This window comes from Chaetodon trifascialis, chromosome 19 (assembly GCF_039877785.1).
Source record: "Chaetodon trifascialis isolate fChaTrf1 chromosome 19, fChaTrf1.hap1, whole genome shotgun sequence".
NCBI classification, from domain to species: domain Eukaryota; kingdom Metazoa; phylum Chordata; class Actinopteri; order Chaetodontiformes; family Chaetodontidae; genus Chaetodon; species Chaetodon trifascialis.
Window position 1 is genome coordinate 12,848,617 of NC_092074.1, and position 17,575 is coordinate 12,866,191.

The window sequence follows — 17,575 nt, forward strand, 5'->3', positions numbered from 1 at the left end:
TAAAAAAAAAAAAAGTTTTTTTAACTGGTGCTGAGTTCAGTTTGATTTCAACCCAAACCACATCATACAAATGTAAAACTTATACTGTAACTCATTTTCCAATGACAGAACATGCATTACCTCAGCTATGTGGTAAAAGGTCTGCAAAAGATCATTCAGTACTTGATTTATGGCGTGATAACATGCATTGAATAAATACATTTCATGGACAGACTGAACTAAACATGAAACAGTCTGGAGGCATCTTCTCAAACCACAGCAGAGAAAGGTCACATGAGACGCACAACAGATTATATATTGAAAACTGAACTGTACTTTGATGGAAGCAGCCACTGAGACCAAGCTTGAAAAGTTAAAAAGATAACATATAACCAGATTTCTTTTCATAGATAAGTAGTTAAAAGTCCAGACTTTCTTTCAGGTTAATTCTGCAACAGGACGTTAAAAGTCAGACCTGGTAGTAACAGCGTGTTTTGGATTTCAGGCTCATATTACAGTAAAGAATAACAGCAATGCAGCTCGAGTGTGATGTTATATTAATGTCATACATGTTGCATTGCTTACACAGCAACAGGCGTCAGATCTTTAGCCTGAATGACTCAGATGTCATGTTTTAGGGCAGGTGGCATCGGATGTATGATGTCTTTTCATCTCCAGTCTCAGACTTAATTATCCCACACGATTAATCAAATTCTGTGTGACCTCCTTTTTCGACGCAGTCATGAGAAAAACCATTTGCACATGGAGGCCGCACTGCACATGGCAACCACACACTGTCTCCTACAGCAGACTAAACCCAGTGTGCGTGCCACGGGTGTGATCCAGCATTCAAAAAGGCATCAACCCAAACTGTCAGCAGCAGAAACTGTGTGTAACAGTCAGGTGGGTGCTGTAACAAAATGCTAACAGCAAGATCTCCTGTCTTAGTGTAAAATTACTGACACGAGTTAACAGATACTGGTTTCACCCCGGACCTCTGCCTTGATCATATCAATATGGGTTACACATTTTTAGTAAAAAGAACCAGGTAGTTGTAACATTTCTTTTACATCAAACACATATTTCTAAGACGAAGCTAGAATGCAGTTTTGTGTATCTTAAATGAAAGTTGTAGAGAGTTTTGATTGTGTACCAACGCGGCTGTTTCTACTTATGATGAATTTACACAGCAAAGACAGGAAGACGTATGCTCTTGTTTTGTGTGTGAGGAATTCCTGCTGCGATCTGACACAGTTTTTCCACTCGTGATGACAAACTAACTAAATGAGACCATGAGACGCTCAGCTGAAGAAGAAATGCAGGCCAGAAACACAGGACTTTGGTTCGTAGAATCTGCTCATCCTCCTTTCATTTCATTATTTTTTTAAACTAAGGCTGCTTCTCCCCATTCAACCCCGTCTGATCCAACATCTGTGGTTTAAGTATGTTTGGAGGCCAATGGAGGGCAGGCTGGGTAAATCCACTGAAGGAGAGTCCTTCAATGAAAAGATCGCCCGGGCCCACTTACATGTGTTACACAACCAAAGGTGGGTGTGCTTCTGCCTTTAGCTGCCTTGATCTTTCAAAATAAAGGTAGAAAACTGCTGCTTTAGAATATTTAAGGTGAATTTGGTCCAAACAGGAAATAGCGCTAATCTTCTATCAAGTCTAAGCATTTGTGTTGCAGGAAATTCCATCCAATCAGGAGACTCAATCAGGTGTGACCAAACAAAAGCACTCTGGAACACTTCAGTCAGAACCCCTGGTTGATATGTGCTGCAGCGATAAGAGCTCCTGGTTGAAGTCCTGCCTCGGAGCGTGGATGCAGCTCTAGCACGGCCTCTCGGAGCTGTCCGTCAAGATGTTGGTGGGTGTGTCCTGAGAGCTGGCATTGGCTGCGGAGGAGAGGACTTCCTCAAAGCTGCCTCTGCTCTCTGAAGCGCCGACCTTTGTCTGCAGAGAAGATGCATCAATATAAAATGTGCTGTCAGCACTGAATACGTCTTCGCATGCTGCTGGACTGCTAGGGGGTGGCCGACTTTAACTTCCACGGTCAGACACAGGCAGTTCTTTTTTTTTTAAGTGATCCAAAATGTACACTTTCCAGGAACTAATTCAAACAGCCTTTGTTCTAAACTTGGCCACCACAGTGTATATCTTTGAGCTTATGTCGTGTTTTTGAGAGGGTTTGATTTTCCATCCTTGAAATGAGATTAAAACTGAGAGTCATAAAACAGAAGAGAGTCAGCAACAGTGTTTTTTCCAACCTCTCTGCACACGCTGTCGCCCCGTCAATCAGACTGGTGGTCTTTATAGTTGCAAAATTATACACATAGGGTGGAGGTCTGCTGCTGCTAAGACTGTATCAGGATCAATGTGAGTAGAAATAACCGACAGGCTGGAAGAGTCAGAGTGTAAGATAGCTGTTACACCCAAAAGACAGTGTTCTGCTTTGTCTGCTTCACTGCCATCTTCACGCTCAGAGGCAGAAACCTGACCACTCCCTCTGTGCGGCTTTAACAGCTTACAGCTACACAAAGTTCAGTTTACATGATATTAATCGACTGGTTTCTTTGATACGAGATGCATGTATGTCTTTTTTCATGCCTTGAAATAAGCGAGACTTTTTAGAAGCTAGCACTGAACTTCGGTCTATCAAATCACACACAGAAGCTGTTTACCTTGATAGTGGACACTGTGTTTTCAACTGTCTCCTCAAAAGACTTGAAGCTGGGAGAGTTTCTGTGAAGGAAGAGAGAAAATTCACTTTATTATGGCACAAAATTATTTTTTGAAACAAAATGGGTAAATTCACTAATGTCCTTTCAGCTAAAATGATTGTATTAACGTGTGCTGCATTGTGAGCACTGGATCCCAACCTGGGGGGTCCTCACTCCAACTAGGGGTCGCCAAAGCTTCACAGGGTGTCTGAGGCTTTCTTGAGTTTGAGCGGTGTAAGAAATCTTTTTTTTTTTTTTTTTTTTTTTTAAATATATACTTGGCCTATAGCTCAGCATTTCATTCACTTCTGCTAAGACAGCTACACTAAATTGTTATTCTCAGATCATTATTCAAAAATATAAGCTTATATGTGAACACAAGCTACGCTCACAGAGGCCTCAACAGCCTCGTTCTGCATTAGAAAAGCTTGCACAAACAACCAAAGAGCTAATGGAACAATGGCCCTGCGTCAGGGAGAGAAAAACACACATTTCTGAACAAAGCAGCCTAAATACATCACTCAGTCAGTTTACTCAGAGACAGAAGCAGAAAGGTTGGGAAACACTGGCTCATCATATCACTCTGGGATCCATTTTCTTTGTAACATTAAGTATTTACTATAATGACTTAGTAAAGGGCAGTGAAAACATCACCGCGGATTGTAAGCAGGCGTCAATAAATATGAAAACACCTCGAGTATTTTTTGAGCTAATTAAATGTCAACGGCGGGGACACGTTAAACAATTAGCTGTCGCACTGTACCTCGTGTTTGAGCAGCGTTTTATTCATTCATTTAAACGAGAGCGAGGCAGAATTTTTGTGTCTAAAAAAATGACAAAAGAAGAACAAAGATAAGAAAAAAAAAAACACTTTCCGCACATGAAAGCAAGCGTGCACAGTGTGGTTACCTCATGGTGGGCATGCTCATAGAGTGTCTGATAGAGTAGCTGTCCCCAGAGAGCATGGTGAGAGAGGAGTTCATGGTTAGCAGAGGTTTTACACACACACACACACACACACACACACACACACACACACACACACACACACACACACACACACACACACTGCCCCAAAGAGTTGTCTAGAGACATAATTGTTTTTTCCCAGAGAGTCTCAGAGTCTCTATCAAAGGATGAAATGGACAGAAAATGCAAAGATATTAAATCTACGGTGTCTACTTGTCCAGCAGCATTGACTCAACCACAGTCAGCTGACTGTGAGAGGCCACTCTGTACCAACCTGTCAGTGCTATCAGCTGATCTGACTTAGATCCACCAAGTTAAGACTCCTTAGTCAGGAGCAACTAATGTGACATAATCAGCTGTGTGATTCTTACCCTATAGAGTTGGACCTTGGGGAGCATGGAGGAAGAGGGAAAACAGCTTAAGATGCTTTGACAGGCCTTTACAGTCACACGCTTTCACTTTGGTAGAACATTTAGGTTATCAGTACGAATGATGACTGTTTTTAGCTTTCAGTCTTGGTGGACTCATATCTGTTCAGTGAAGTGAACTAGAAGCAAGTGAGCAACATGACTGTGGGAAGCAGATTGCACTGAAGTTTATCTCACTTGCACACAGACTGGCTAACAAATGAAATGTTCTACTAAAGGTAAACATAGCCAACCCACAAAAACACAATCTTATCCACACTCACACTTAAAGGAAAGTCAGTGATTACCAAACAGTTTGTACACATACCACACATCTACGTGAGAGCACACACACAGAGACACACACAGAGCAGATTTAAGAGTAAAGAGTTAGTTGCTGAAAGGGAAATATGACAGAATTAACAAAGAAACACCGCACAAAGATGGAAAATATGATCTGAATTTGATCTTTCAAGGGTGAAAATCAGCTTTTCTGCAACCTCATTTTTCATATTGTATCGGACTGACAGCTGCCTCTGTCCTCTTTAAACTAATATTCACCTTTGCATGTTTGCATGGGGATACATAACATATTTTAAATAATATAGAGTAACCATAGTGAATAATTGATCAGTGTAACAGGACAGTGTGAACAAAAATCTATACAATAACATGACAAGATAGTGGGACTGACAGACAGATAGAAGAGAAAATCAGTGTGAAAATGGTTCATTGTTTCAGTCTGATGGGACAAAATGACACTCATCAAACACACCCACAGCAAAATCTACACACATGCATATATAAGTCTGCATACCTTCGAGGGAACAGTAACTCTAGACCGACCATGCTGGAATAATCAAAGATAATGCATTGTTTCCTTTCTGCACTCTATTTTCCGAAAAGCATAATAAGCTGCAGTGTAGCCAGAAGCACCAGTGTCCCATCTGTCTTTACAATACAGCCACTGTCAACACATCACTGTCTCCAGTGTTTTTCAAACCTCTGTTTCCTGTTTTCTTAAAGCAATGCATTCAACTTGCAAATACATGTTCCAGCTTTTCATACATGTACACACACACACACACACACACACACACACACACACACACACACACACACACACACACACACACACACACACACACACACACACACACACACACACACGATGGCAGGCGTTTTTAATTCTGCAGTTTCCTCCAAATGACTCCAATCAGCTTTGTTCCTGACCTTAGAAAGCTTTTCTTTCTCCTGCACATACACAAAGTCACACGGGCCCACATTGTCTTGCTCACACACACAAACGCTTCATTTATTTGCACGCAAACAGTGCAGGCTCGTGCACTCTGTGCTGACTTTCAGCGTCTCAAACAGAGTGACGCAGAGTGACGGGGAGGCGAGGAGACAGAACAAGAGAAAGAAAGCGACCGACTTCGCCTCTGGGCCCTTCAGCTCCCGACAGAAAGCAGCTTAATGTGGGCTTACATAATCTCAACTCCCCCCCCCCGCCGAGGTGGATAGAGCAAGAGTCAAAACTCTGCTCGCTGAGAGACGGGGATGGACGGCACAAATAAAAGCTGGGTGTGCCAACTGGATAAAAGTGGAAATGCATCAAGGGGGAACTGGTAGGCTCGGTGATGATATGCAAATGTGTTGACAATGGACGTTCATGCTGGGCAAAGGGCAACCACGGCTGCGGAAGACACTAGTTCCCCAAACTATTTGCATACCTTATCAGCTAACACAGGCAGACTGCTGACACTGGTAACAGCAGGCAGGTGACAAGAGAAAGTCTGAACTGTGTTTAAGTGAGCAAAAATAAATAATAAGACGCAGCATCGTTGTGTACCTCATGTCCCCGAACTTCCTGGTGATGGCGCTGCCCAGTGTGCTGAAGGCCGCTGAGGTTTTCTGCCCTGCTGTGGACAGTGTCTCTGACGTCTTCTTATAGCTGAGACATAAAGGAGGTGCATTTAAAATAAGTCATTACATGCATCTGCAATGAGAGCAACTGCAACTGATCCCCTCAGGGATCAATAAAGTCTTCTGATTCTCATTCTGATCACCTTCTAAAATGACTCTGAGCTGTATTTATGTGTCGACGCAACTTCCACACATTTGCTTTCCCCACTTTCTCTACGATCTTACACTCCTGCGGTCACACTGGTTCATTATACATGAGGACGGCCGCGGTGTGTGTAAAGTGATCTTCAGGTCAAAGTGTAACTGGATAAGAACGGAGGCCTCTGGAGACTATCCTCTTGCTCTTCTCTGTCTCTTGCTGTCTGACTAAGAGCTCACAGCTGAGGGCTTGATGAGGAAATGAGGTTATTTCTCTGTGCGCGAAAAGGCAGTGAAAATCAAGCTACTTCGTCTGAATGCAACATTTTGAGGTATTACTGTCATGGCCGCCGGAGGGAAGGTTGAATTTAACTGCCATATACGATAACACGTAAGATAAAACATTGCAATCATCTCCAGTCACTGGACGGGTCATGTTCAGCTAATTGTGTGTTGACGATAGCCTTTAGCTCCATGTAGCCATGTGATGTGTTTTTAATCGGGTTTATGATGTCTGTTACACTGAGCATGACAAAAATGACAAACACACATATGCCGTGCAGCCCGGAGGGTAGGATTATGTCTTTTTAATCGGGTTGCTTATATCTGTGTTTGTAACACACTCAGATTGGAGCATGGTGCAATACTGGCTGTTAACAACCTCTATGTGTGTGTGTGGGAGAGAGAGTCCTGTAAAGGGCAGCTATGTTGACAGCAAACAGGAAAGCTACTCTATCATGTGCTGCAGACACACACTCTCTGCCCTTCACTATAACTCATTTAAAGCTGCACACTCACGCCGTGGAGGTCTGCATGTCGTGCCAGCCTCTGCTGAAGTTGTTTCTGAGCTCGTTCAGAGGAGTGATGCCCAGTTTCTGTTTGAGGTCAGCATGCTGCTTCTCTTTGGACAACAAAACCTGCTTCAGCGTGCTGATCTCCTCTTCCAACTGGACATGCACAGAAAAGACACGAAGAGCTGCTTACAGAATAAAGCACTCCAGCTTTTACCTTTGGAATATCATCACTTCGTGCATGTGTGGACATACTTTAGCTAACTCTTGCTGAATCTCCTCTCTCTCCTCCTCTGTCATGGTGGGGTTGTTTAAGTTGACATCTGACACAAAATCTTCATCAGCTTCCCTCAGTGGCTCAGAGTCCAGGAAACCTGAATGAAACACACACACACGCACAGACACACACAGAGGGTGAAATGTTAATCAAAACCTTGGTGGGACCTGTGAAACAGCGAAGCAGACACACAAACAAAGGAAGATGGAGAAAGACACATCTGTGAATGAAAGCAATCATTTTATTTAGCTACAAAAGGCTTTGCTCTCTACATATGTACTTGATTCCATAATTTAGAGCAAGGCGCTATAAAACCCTGAAAAAATCTGCAGCTGCTCCTGGAATCAAACATCAATTTCTCATCCAGCTCCAGCCTTCTTCATCTTGGCAGTGCCTGACTCCACCAAACTCCTGGCTAATCCAAAAATGGGCAAAGAGGTGGAGTGTGGGTGCAGCTGAGGCCGGTCAAATGAAGCGCAGTTGCTTAAACCTAGCAGCCAGCTGGCACGCAAAGTGCTCATACCCATAATTATACAACATTTTAAGAGTCAATGAGGAAGCTATGTCAAAATTAGCTTTTTGGCATCCTAAATATGGGGGTCTATGGGGATTGACTCGTTACTGGGGCCGGTCTCAAGTGGCCATTCAAGGAACTGCAGTTGTCCAGTCACAGAGGTTGCCTCTTCGTGTCAATGTAGAATTGAATTACCTTCACATATCTCAGTCCTTTTGCCTGTTTTGTTTTGTCTGAGCGCTACAAACTGTTTGGCAGCCTCTACGTCTGAGTTCACAGACTGTATCCATCCATCCATCTGTCTGTCTGTCTGTCTGTCTGTCTGTCTGTCTGTCTGTCTGTCTGTCTGTCTGTCTGACAGTTATGTAACCTGTGGCTGCAGCCTGTAATCTGGATTAAGTGACGTGGATTATCTTGCTTTAACTCTGTTGATGGACACTACTGACTGCCACACACACACACACACACACACACACACACACACACACACACACACACACACACACACACACACACACACACACACACAAACAAACAAACAAACAAACAAACAAACAAGATGCTGTTTCTGAGGACAGATTGAATTCAAAGTTGCAATATTGGACTTTACAGTGTGAATAAATCAGGAGGTATTTTACTTATTAAATTGAACCTACATTAAATTTTCCCCTGGCACCTACACCCAATTAAAAAAAAGGGGATGGCAGTTTAGGAAATCATAGACATGAATACATATTGATTCAAAGAGCACATGAAAACAGTCCCAAAAGAAAGAAAGATTACAGGCTTCAGAAATTCAGAGAAACCACTTTTGAGAAGACACTGTCTCTTTCTGCCTCACAAAAACACCTCATTATACCTCCTGCACACTGCACTTACCTCTGGAAACAGCACTGTGTGCCATACACACAATTATACTGCCACACACACACACACACACACACACACACACACACACACACACACACACACACACACACACACACACACACACACACAGCCAGACACAAGCACTTCCAAGAAAAAAAAAGAGAATTTCAACTGTCTCTATGAATTAAACATTTCGTTCAGGCAGCTGATCCACACTGTCATCTGACCAGCACCAGCTGACTGCTCTAAGTTTCTGAAAAGAAAAGTTTTCTGTAACTTGAAATATCCTGCACAGCGGAGAGAGCTAACAATGATGGATCATAAAGAGGACACATATAAAATCATAATGCCTATTTGCAGGAATGACAAAAACAAGGACAAAGACTAAAAATAAAATGAGAACAAGCGATTTTAAAACTGTTTCCATCTAATATCTAACTGGCGGTGCGCTGTTGCAGGATTTCTCAAATTTGTGCTAAATCAGGACACAGAAGTACCACACAGCACCGAGTAACAGCAGGAAGAGCACACACACAATTCAAGAAGGCCAAATGTATGTATTTAATTATGTCACTGTATCTGTAGAGGATCTATCAAAGTTTTACATGTAAACTACCTAAAAAACACAAATTTGACAGAGAGGGAATGAAAAGGGTCACTGTACCTGCTGTGAGGCGTCCTCTCTCTTAATGTGGCAGCATATCAGACAGGTGAGGACAGAGTAGGTTTAGTTAAGACGGACAAAAGACTGGTCCACTACAGTTCAATGGTTTAAAATCTAAGGTTAAAAGGGACTCAGTGCTACATGCAGCAAAAACACACGCGCACACACTCACATAAGTGTAGCTTGCAGCACTAAACTCAGCACAGCATGCACCAGTACAGGCAGGCCTTTCTATAGCGGGGAGCTATTTCTGCGTACATCACACAACAGCAGGACAATCGGATTTTTTGAAACCCCTGCGGCTCAGACGGAAGCTCCTCGCGTCTGTCTGTGTGAATGGAGAGCTCAGAGTTTTACGTTGGTTTTGAAAGATAGTCCCTGTATTTGTACTCTGACACGCCGCTCAAGCAATGCCAATTGTGTGGAATGTGAAGAATGCTGAAACTTGAGGTTAATGATCTCAGTCATGGTGCGCCGCATGAAATGGGTTAGATACAAAGTAAGATCAGGCCCCGAGGTCTCGACTGAACCACGGGGCGGATGAACGGGACTGTTCAGCTCATGTTACTCAGGCAACGTTTTAAAGCAGTGAGTAAACTCATTATTCTTCACTGGACATTGCTTCAAAACTTGCCCATATATATCACCAGTGTACACTTTTTTTAGTAGCCAATCATGTTCTCGGGCAGTCGGGGTCATTTTGAGGAAACATTTCACTTTGGTTGATAATGATTTAACGGCACAGTCACTGAGCGATGGTGCTTGTTTTCCTCTTCTGTCTTTTCTCAACATCAATTACTAAAATAATTCAGTATATTAAAATCAGTTGATTTCTGATGTTCAGTTGTGTGGCGTTCAGTTTTCACAGCTAACTTTTATGGGGGGTTTTTTGTATTTTTTTTTGTTTCATTTAGGCCCAACATGGTTTACATGTTGCCTTGAAGTCCAGCCCACATTGCCAAGACTACAATCCTAGCGGGGAAATACTAAATCTTGTTTTACTCATTTATTGATTGGCCTGAAAGTAGTCAAAATTAAAACAGTCTCACAGTGCCTGAATCTGCCAATTTATTCTCACAATGTTTTTTTTAACTGTAGCATTTAACTGCTCCACTTAATTCCTATAGGCTGCTACCCCCCCAATTTACCAGATAGACACATTTATCTTGACCTCCCTGTCCTCAGCGGCAGCTACAGCCTCAGCGTGCTGATTGGTTCCCACTGAGAACCACATGTTCAACCAAGGTGAAAGACGGTCTCTTCTACAGGCGCTAGACTACGTCCCTTTTCACCTGTGCTGTCCAGCTGCATGTCCCAAGTGGTGGACATGACCCAGTTGTCAGAGTGGGACAGTGATGTCTGACCCCACTGATCGTCCCCTGATGGTGAAGTTTGAGCGCATTCTGTGAAGCTTCGCCCATTTTGGACCACAGGAGCCATGTCTTCACCGTTTGAGCTCCTTTTAACCGATTCCTCACCAGAGGGGTGAAACATACCCTGATTCAAACCTGAGCAAAGTCACAGTTGAACATATTTCAGCATTTTAGACAAAACACAGTGACTGATTCACCCTATTTCTCAAGTGCTGAGTCCACTTTTAATGATGCTTTAGCTGAACTGACAAAAAAAAAAAAGGATGACGAGTCCAAGTTTTGATGATATTTTAGCTTAAAATATCTAAGCTTAGCAGAAAAGTGTGATCAGGAACCAGCATGAGAAAGTGGCTGTGAGATTTCAGCTTACAGGAAGTTTCTGTTAACAGATCACAGAACCACCTTGTTAGTGAGTTTTAACAGAGAGAGGTCTCAGCTCCAGGAAGAGAAATCAGTGAATCATTTGGCACTGAGAGGAAAAAAACTATCAACTCCCACAGCTACAATATGCTGATTCTATTCTACGTGGCACTAAAACTCTAACACCGCTGCCACTGAAGTACTATAACATCAACTACGGCTCGTTCTGCAGTACTAGCTCATTTTGTGGCTGCCTCGTAGAGAGACCCTGAGTCAAGATCTAAATTTGAGAGCGTCAGATGCTTTGTATTGAGTTCATATGATGGAAAATCATAATGAGGTTTTGTTAAATCAAAGGGACACGAACTGACAGAAACAAAGCGTTATTTTAGCATAAGCGTACAGGCTGGACTGCACTGTGACAGAAACCTAGAGGCTTCAGAGCACACACACATTGCATGGAGGGCAGGAGGTGGGTGCCAGTGGGGCCCAGCAGTGAATTTTGGCCATCTGATAATGTGAACAAATTCAGATTTATGACCTAATGCACATAATCCTTGAACAGTTATATTATGTTCCATTAATGGAGTATTAAATATCAAGCGGTATTTAGATTCAGTGAAGCTGAAGTGATTAGTAAATTAGCTGACCATGAAAAACCGCTTCTGATGCGTGAATATCTTTTGAGTCAAGCAAAAATGTTTCTCTTTTCTGTTCTGTTTTGGTAATAGAGAAGATTAACAGGCAGATTAATCGTCAATAAAAATGATCATTCGTTGCATTCCTGCTTCAAAGAAAGCATTTATCTTAATTCAAGATGCTCATGTTGGCGGAATGGCGCTTTCTATTTTATTCAAATGTGATTTGATCCCAGCGTCGCTGTCTTCCAAGTCAGACCGCGCTCAGCCACTCCGCTGACTAGTTAAACCAACGCTGAATCACATACTGTGAGAAAACTGCTGCTGCATCAATCTCAATATAAACTCCTTCAAACATGGAGCACTTCTTCTCACACCCCAGTCAGTGACGTCACTTCAGCTGTTCTGTGTGTCGCAGGCAAAACGCACATGCTCTGGCGTCACTTCCTGCGATGCGATCGACGCGCAGCGGCGTTTTCCACCCGGTGATTGGGAGGAGATTTACATATTCTCCCCTCTGGGAGAGTGGAGTCTTACCCTGCTCTCCCTCGTGTGTGGCTGAGTTAACCCATTCCTCTCCGGGACCCATGCTGCCCCAGTCCACCACTGCTTCACTCAGAACACTAGAGTACAACTCTGCAGCAGAGCAAGGCAGCAGGGCGAGAGGAGACAAGAAAACGGGTTATATACACATGCACAAACACAAACACACACACACAAGTTACCCCTCTTGGGAGATTTGGTGTTTCGTTGTAGTCAGCTTATCTGAGTCTGCATTTCTACAGGAACAGGAAATCTGACTTCTCACCCTTTGTGACACAGATCTGAACTTCCCTGAGCTGTTTAAACAGGATATTCCTGATTCTTGCTTCTCAAAAAGTGTGACGGGGAACAAATCGGAGCCAACAATGAGGCCTTTTGTAACTTTTAAAACAATTAAGCAAGAATATCGGAGGTTATTGAGCAATCGGACTTCTCTGGTTGCTCATGAAATGGCATTACGCCACACTCCAGCACGACAGGAAGAAGCTGACCAGCTTAAGGCCAGTGTTGTCTGACTAACAGTGATTTCCTTCTGGTTTGACTTGTGGGAAGACTGACTGGTAAACCGCTTGTTTTTCAGGGAAGAAAGGGTCACAGACTTCAGTGGAAAACAATGACAGCATCAGTCAAGTATCAAGAAAGCTTCGTTTTCTTCACATCTTTAAGGTCTATGTCAGTGGGCATGTACCCAAAAACTTCTGCTGGTTGATGAAATCCATTTTAACACTCCCCTTCTTGACTCTCCTTTGGTCGTTTCTCCCCCCCCCTTTCCCTTTTCCTGGGGTCGAATACCTTTGGTCACAAGACTCCCATGTGGCAAAGCTAAATCAGAGGCCTGGCGATGGTCATATGGCTGCAAAATCAATCGAAGCTTAACTGGAGGCCAAGCCGCCTGCAGCGTGGCCAAACAGCAACAACACTGTACACACTGTACATAAACCTTTCAGTTCAGTTTTCAGACCTTGTCATTTAAATACTCCCTTATGCAAATCATCATGGTAATCCAGTTCAATGGAAAACTGAAAGTGTTTTGCCCTGCTGACCACAGCTGCACATCCAGACCTGGAATGCAAGGGGATGCATTTATCTACCCGTATAAACAAAAGCTAACCTTCATCCCACTGACTGCAGGGACGCGGAGTCATTACCCTGCTTGATTCATGTCTCACTGATCACATTCAGTGAACATGGGCTGAATCACACAGCAATATGAACACCTGTCGCTGTGCAACCACTGAAAAGCACGAACATTACTCTATTAATGCCGCAAATGGTAAAACAAAATCCAACAACTTGACATGGTTACATGTCCTTGAAAGACTCCCACTTCACATTGTAGATTTAACAGAATCTTTCATGAATTCATTCAAATAATGGTCTTTTTTAAGTCATGAGGCATTCAGGTGACACTTTATATTAAGGCACACATATTCACTGTTAACTAGTCGCTTATTAGCATGCATATTAGTTGCATAGTGACTCTTTAATAGTCATTAAAAATCACTTATTAATGCTTTACTCTGCATGAGCATATTCTTAAGCACTAAGCACTTCAGTGAGAAATCACTTCCTTGTTTCAGAATGGAAGCTGTAAATCAGGTGTGTCATAGTAAACAGGCATCTTGCTGATCCACAAACACCAGAAATACCTGAAAGCTCACGCATTAGGTCACCACAACGCCTCTGAGGCAGGAAACTGTACCCAGCTCCCGGTCTGGACTGGAGTTTCCATGATGTCTTGAATAAACAGTAACACAAACCTGCAGCACAGTGGCCAACTGTGTGTCTGTGCGCGCCCGCAGCTTCATGTGTGGATATTTGTTTATTTGCTTCTTGAACCGGCACCAACGGCAACAGAAGTCTCTTGGACAGTTTGCACATGAGGACGATTCAGAAACATTGTTCTGCACATGAGATGACACATGACAGTTTTAACAGGCGGCAATGATTTAGTGCAGATATTTTTTGGACTTTGCCAGTATTTTCTGATTTCCTCCTCATTCCTCCAGCTTCTGAGCAGTGACGTGTGCAGCCGGTGCAGTCTACATTCAAGTTCAGCTCATTATCAGATCAACAGAAACACGTCGACTTCTTTCAGCTTCTCACTCTAAAACATTTGTTGTCGCTATAAAACAACTCTGACTCACCTTGTTGTCTGGTCTCCATCAGCGACAGCCAGCCGAGCTTCCCAAGCAACCTCCTGAGACGAGCGAGGCACGTCGGCACGCGCAGCACCGGTCGCCAGGTCACTCGGGTTTCCTCGGCCGTCACGCGCTTGGCCAGCTCTCACAGGCGGAGCCTCGAGCACGAGCCAATGGGCTCGCGCTGCTGTAATTTGCTTAATTTACTTACTGGACATATTTTCTTACGGGCAGCCGCGCTCATCTGACACAACGGCGCACTTTGTTTTAACGAAGTCCAATAAATAAATAAATAAATAAATGTTTGTCAGCGGTGGAGGAAGCATTCAGATCATTTTCCTGAGTAAAAGCAGAAACACACCCATATAAAAATACTCAGTACAAGTAAAGGTCCTGTTTTCAAAACTTTGCTGAAAGAGAATAAAGTATGGATTTAAAGTTAAATGAACTAATATTAATAATAGTTATTATTATAATAGTAACATCCTGTAACAGAGGGTAATAAATGAATAATAAATGACTGCAACAAACAATGCTTCTGTTTAATAATTACTTATTTTATATATAATATAAACACCAAGTAATATTAATTAATGTGATTTTCTTCTTCTCTCTTCTCTGCAATAAACTGCATTTGCATTGTTCAGTTTAAAAAACAAAAACAAAATCAAGGCTGTAGGGCTTTGCCTCCTGCAGAGCACTTATGACCCCTGCTGACACAAAACAGCAGGCACAACTGTGGCTGCCTGTAAAGACAGATTGATGTTGCTCTAACAGGCAGGCAGGCAGACAGACAGGCAGGCAGGCAGACAGATGGACGGACGGACGGACGGACGGACAGACAGACAGACAGACGGATGGACAGACAGACATTCACACAACAAGCATTCAATAAATCAGAGAGAAAAAATATTAACAAACCTCAAAGTTGAGGTAATGATCAAATAAGTCAATCAAACCAACATATTTTGGCATTTCACCCACTTTATTTTTCATCAGATCCTCAGATGAAAACCTTGTGCCTGGCCAGTGAGCAATAATAATATCAGCAGACATGTTTAACAGTGGCAGCAGGGGGAAGAATCTGTTCTTGGTGCAAACCAGTGGCACAGTAATCAGGTTTCTTTCTTTGAATAGAAATACCCTTGAAAACAAAGTGGTGTGTAGACATACAATGTTACAGTTTTCCATAAGTTTGCATGTGCAGATGGTGAAAAATCCTGATATTACTGATAACACAACACTTCCTGCAAAACACCACAGGCCTCCTGAGTTGAAATTGGCCTATGACGTATTGTCCCGAGGTGGACATTCGATTTGCTGAAAATGACCTGTCTTTCTGGTACGATCACTTCCTTCACTGAGCATGCTAGTCCATAATAGTCCTATGAAACTCATCCAAAGTTGGAAACAGGCCTCACTGTGCTGCTGCTTCCTCGTTTCAAACTACAGAGTCCAAAGAGTGAAGTGGGTATGAGCCAAAATAAAGTGACACTTTAACTTGTGCAAAAAGTACAAGAGTATTTGGGACACAGCTGAAACCCTGTAATGAGGAACCTGTAAAACTAGAGGATTGGTTGAATGTTTAACAATTAAAATCACAGTTTTAGCAGAAAAACACAATGTTAATTGAAGGCCTGATTACACTGCACATTGCCCTGTGTTCTGGGGTAGCAAACCCACAGACATATTCACCAGTGATTTCACTTTTATTAAGCGCCCATATTAGGAGATTTTATACTCTTTTTTACCCCCACTTGCTATCTTTGGAGCAGGGGCCCTGAACCACAAGTTGACAAACCCTGATCTATAATGGCTGTGAAGGCACTATTGCATATATATGCCGATATCACTGGGATTGTAACACAAACAAAAAGGCCAGGGGCATCAGCCAGCCGATACACCTAACTCTCAAGTCACTGAAATGTTTGTTGCATGTTAAGCTTTACCCAAAACAGCTGTTGAGTATTTAGTTAATGTCAGCGATCATGTCAGTAACATGTAGGAATAGAAGAAAATAAAGCAGTGGTGGCATTTCCACATGGCATTTTAACATTGAACACAGGGGCAGAATTCCTAATTAACACTATAATAACTGCCTGACAGCAACTGCCAAATAAATCTGACTGTAAACCCGTGCTCCTAAGAAGTTGCTTATGTTGGCCAAATATTATGTATTGGTACTTGATGACTGATGTCAATGATTAATAAAACATCAATGATACCGGATTGGACTGATTGTTTCAGCGGTGGTACAGTGGAAACTGTCGGGCAACGTTTTCACTAAAATGGGGTGACGTTATAAAAAATAAAAATAAAAATCAGCCACAGTACATTAAACTAACCTCTCTCTGCTGACTCATTCCTCTGTGCTAAAGACAATTTAAGTACAAATGTCAATCACATGTCAGTCATTCAAACGAACAATAAAATGCAGCATTTCAACATGTCAGTGTAGAACTAGCCGAGCAGTTAGATGAAACACGTGTGCATACGATGCGAGTGAGCAACCGTTAAGTGGATCAATGTTTCTGTTTGGCGCATAACTTACACATTCAACCTCCCAGTGGTGTATTACTAATGCATACCTTCTTGTTCTACTTCTCAGTCTTAGATTCAGGCCGTGACCCCCACGCAGCGTTCACAACCCGCTGAGTCAGCCTGGGAAACACAGACAGCGTTTGCATCACTGAGATGTCTGGATCTCTTCTGACACTACAGCGTTGTTGCTTCCTGGAATTAAATATGGTTTGTGAGCAGCTCCGGGCAAACACATCAGAAGCGTTTGGACTCGGCGGTGCTGTTCAGCAGTTTGTGTGGCACAGCAGATGGAGAGCTCTGGGTACAGTGAACAGAAAGCAAACTCCCTGAGAGCGGATTCAAACCCGGAGTCAAGACCTACTGAAAGCGGTGTGGAACTCTGTGCTCTTTAGCAGAAGTTGGTATTCATTAACTCCCAGATGTAGAAAAATGTTTCGGATCCCTGGGACAAAAGCCAAACTCATGGCGAGTCGCACTGTAAAATGTCCAGCATGCACAAACATCGACCTTGTTTTTCCTTCATGCCTCTGGTTTTAGTGAAGTTTCAGTGATGAAATGTGCTGCAACACTCCGGATATCATCCACCGCTAACCACTTATTATCTTAACTGTGAGTGTTTACTTCCAGTGGACACATTTCCTGTGAGCTTTTTCTCATTTTATCACGGTTTTCTCACTTGTGCTTGTCCTTGTCTTTCTTACCTTGAGTCTCTCCATTAAAACAT

At 42.8% G+C, this 17,575-nt stretch overlaps 1 protein-coding gene across 5 annotated transcripts; it reads right to left on the minus strand.

Annotated features, from left to right (window-relative positions):
- Nucleotides 1-5: 5 nt before the first annotated feature.
- Nucleotides 6-14,423, minus strand: tpd52l1 (tpd52 like 1). 5 transcript variants are annotated; one of them, XM_070987954.1, is made up of 11 exons: nucleotides 14,317-14,423; nucleotides 12,164-12,262; nucleotides 10,548-10,763; nucleotides 9,256-9,276; nucleotides 7,186-7,304; nucleotides 6,938-7,086; nucleotides 5,928-6,029; nucleotides 4,040-4,054; nucleotides 3,609-3,647; nucleotides 2,661-2,721; nucleotides 6-1,932 (listed from the first exon to the last, which is right to left on the minus strand). In XM_070987954.1, exons 1-11 carry the CDS (start codon nucleotides 14,333-14,335, stop codon nucleotides 1,810-1,812), a joined length of 963 nt encoding a protein of 320 aa, XP_070844055.1. In that variant the 5' UTR covers nucleotides 14,336-14,423; the 3' UTR covers nucleotides 6-1,809. The 5 variants fall into 5 exon arrangements, with proteins under 5 accessions (XP_070844055.1, XP_070844056.1, XP_070844059.1 ...); XM_070987955.1 differs by lacking the exon at nucleotides 4,040-4,054; XM_070987957.1 differs by lacking the exons at nucleotides 9,256-9,276; nucleotides 10,548-10,763; nucleotides 12,164-12,262 and having other exon boundaries at nucleotides 1,693-1,932.
- Nucleotides 14,424-17,575: the final 3,152 nt, after the last annotated feature.